Source organism: Coptis chinensis, chromosome 6, assembly GCF_015680905.1.
Source record: "Coptis chinensis isolate HL-2020 chromosome 6, ASM1568090v1, whole genome shotgun sequence".
Taxonomy (NCBI): Eukaryota; Viridiplantae; Streptophyta; class Magnoliopsida; order Ranunculales; family Ranunculaceae; genus Coptis; species Coptis chinensis.
Window position 1 is genome coordinate 34,515,679 of NC_141461.1, and position 2,803 is coordinate 34,518,481.

The 2,803-nt window shown below is 38.0% G+C and overlaps 1 protein-coding gene across 1 annotated transcript; it reads right to left on the reverse strand.

The window, feature by feature from the left end:
• Positions 1–1,677: 1,677 nt before the first annotated feature.
• On the reverse strand, positions 1,678–2,148 carry LOC147492683 (uncharacterized). The gene has a single exon (XM_086567594.1). It carries the CDS (start codon positions 2,146–2,148, stop codon positions 1,678–1,680), a length of 471 nt encoding a protein of 156 aa, XP_086423720.1.
• Positions 2,149–2,803: the final 655 nt, after the last annotated feature.

The window sequence follows — 2,803 nt, forward strand, 5'->3', positions numbered from 1 at the left end:
GGCTAACTAGATGTGGAGGGAGCAAATAAAGGCAAAGTTCTTCTAGACTATGAAAATCCCACAAGACTGCTCATGGTCATGGCAATCTATCCTCAAAAGCAGAAAATATGCTCAACTTTATATCAAATATATCATTGCTAAAGGATACCTTGCTCCGGCATGATATTCGGTGTCTTAAGGAGCCTCTTCTATGTAACACTGAAGCAAAACATATCCTTCATCTACCTGAAAATGCTATGGTCAGTGAACTCATTGAGGATGGTAAATGGAACTCTCTGGTTCATGACTTGCCTGAAGGACAAATCAAAAATAGCATTCTAAAGGTAGACATCTTTTCTGAACTTGCTAAGGATTAAGTGGTGTGGACAGATACCCCTTTAGGTGATTTCTCTATCAAATCTGCCTACAATTCTTTAAGAAGGAAAAGGAATAAAAAGATCTGGTCTAATCTTGTTTGGGGAAGATTGGTGATGCCTAAATACTCATTCAATGCCTAGCAACTTTTCTCAGGAAGTTTGCCAACACAAGATAGATTAGTGTATAAGAATGTTTTGCAGGCTTCTTCAAGTTGTTTCTGTGACAACAGCAGTGAAAACTCTAAACACTTATTCTTTAAATGTAACTATACCAAAGAGGTCTAGCCAAAGGTAAAAGCTGTTATTGGATTGGGGTGGCAAGTTGAACATTCAAACAAGGAGTGGTCCAATTTCATCAATATGGTTCAAGGCAAAACACCATGGGCAGAAGTAATCAAGCTATATATTTGTGCTACTATTGGGTACTTATGGACTGAATGCAGTAATAGAAGATTTAATGGAGTGTCCTTGAGTCCAACAGTCATCAGTTCAATGTTACTCAAAGATATGAAGCAATACTTGGAAGTACAAGTGGAGGAGATACAAGATTCGGTCAAACTTTGAGTTTTGGCTGACAAGATAGGTCTGAATTTTAAGTATAAGAAGACTACAATCCATCAAGTTAGATGGCTTTTTCTACCTTCTGGTTATGTCAAACTTAACTGTGATGGTTCAATGAATCTAGAGCATGTTAGCTATAGGGGAATGGCTCGAGATGAGCATGGACATGTCATGTTTGCTTTCACTGGAGAAGGAAATGTCCAATCCATTTTGTTTCAAGAATTGAAAACTATCGAGATTGGGATTAGCTGTGTGTTGCTCAGGATTACACAAAGGTGGTAATAACTTCAGATTCTTTGAAAGCAATACAGATTCTAAAGGAAATAGAGCAACCTCCATGGACATGATGGAACCTCGTAACTTCAATTAAAAGTCTCTTGCTAAGGCTTCATGAAGTCAATTTAATTCATGTTTACAGAGAGGAAAACCGAGCAACAAATCATCTGGCAAAACTTTCATTAGGAGAACCTTTGCAACTTCTTGTATTTACACCCCCTTTATGTAATAGATTAAGTTCTATAGCAGATGAAGATGTAACTGAAATTTATGAGAGGTTGTAATACAGATGGGGTCTGCAAAATCCCAGCATCATTTTTATAAAAAAATAAAAAAGTTGCTACCTCTTAAGGTTACAGGTTATTTGTGTTGAACTAGGTGGGAGCAGTGTGTTGCCCCAACCTATCTCTCTTATATTTTTCCACTTTCTTTCTTTTTTTGAAGCAACTAGAGGTTTGGCAGACCTCAACCTGTATTAAGAAAATTAGCCTCTCAAGTACATTTTTCCTTGCGCATCCTCCTTTATAATTTTAGCGAGGGTCTCATTAACTGGAGGCAAGAAATACATTACAGAATCATCAAGAGAGTTACACAGCTTAGACAAGTACTCAGCTACTTGATTGGTTTCCTTATAAACATATTTGAAATCAACAAATTCAAATTGTTGTTTCAAGGAGTTTATGGAAGCAATAGTGTTGAGGCAGTACCAAGGGGGCTCCTCCTTGCCATTGATGGCACTAACAACACACATAGAGTCCGACCCAATAGTAATTCTTTTAGCTCCAATGCTCAATGCACCCTTCATACCAGCTTCAATCGCCAGTAGTTCATATGACATGACAAACCACTTAGGTGAACTTCCTGTGTAGGCAAGCTTAACTTCTCCTGTTACATCCCTGATAGCACCACCGAAACCATTAGTGTCTTCTGCTACAGAACCTTCGGTATTTACCATGAACTCACCTGGTAGAGGTTATTTGAACCAAGTACACCAGTTAGGGGCTTTACGAATGAAGGAAACTTGAATGCCAATCCTTTCAATAAGTATTTTAGCTGCCACAATCTCGGGTACTTCTCTTAACATTATTTGTATGTATGTTTTCATCTCCTTCATGAGCTTACTACATACATGGTCCTTAGAGTGTATTTTTTACTGGAACCTCCTCGAGTTTCTTTCTGTCCATATGGCATAAACAGTAGCGCAAACAATGGCTTTGATAATTTCAGCTTCCATTGTAGTGGATCTGCATAACCTCATTATGTTGTACCACTCTGGAGTAGAAGGTTGAACATAATTACTTAGACCCATCCATCCCTTCACTTTAGACTAGATTTTTTTTTGTGTAGTGGCAATCAAAAAAGAGATGTTTCGAATGCTCCCTTGAAGAGTTACAAAAGCAACAACTTGAGTGATGTAACACCTTTTTTTTCACTAGTCTGTCTTGAGTGGGAAGACAATTTGCAAATGATTCCTAGCCAATAAAGGAATGCTTAGGTAAAACCAACTTACCCCAGATAAGTCTGTACCATTTGACCTTGCTTCATATCTGTTTAAGCGCCATGTAAGCTGATTTTGTAGTGAATCTTCCCGAGACAGTTTGAGTCCAAAT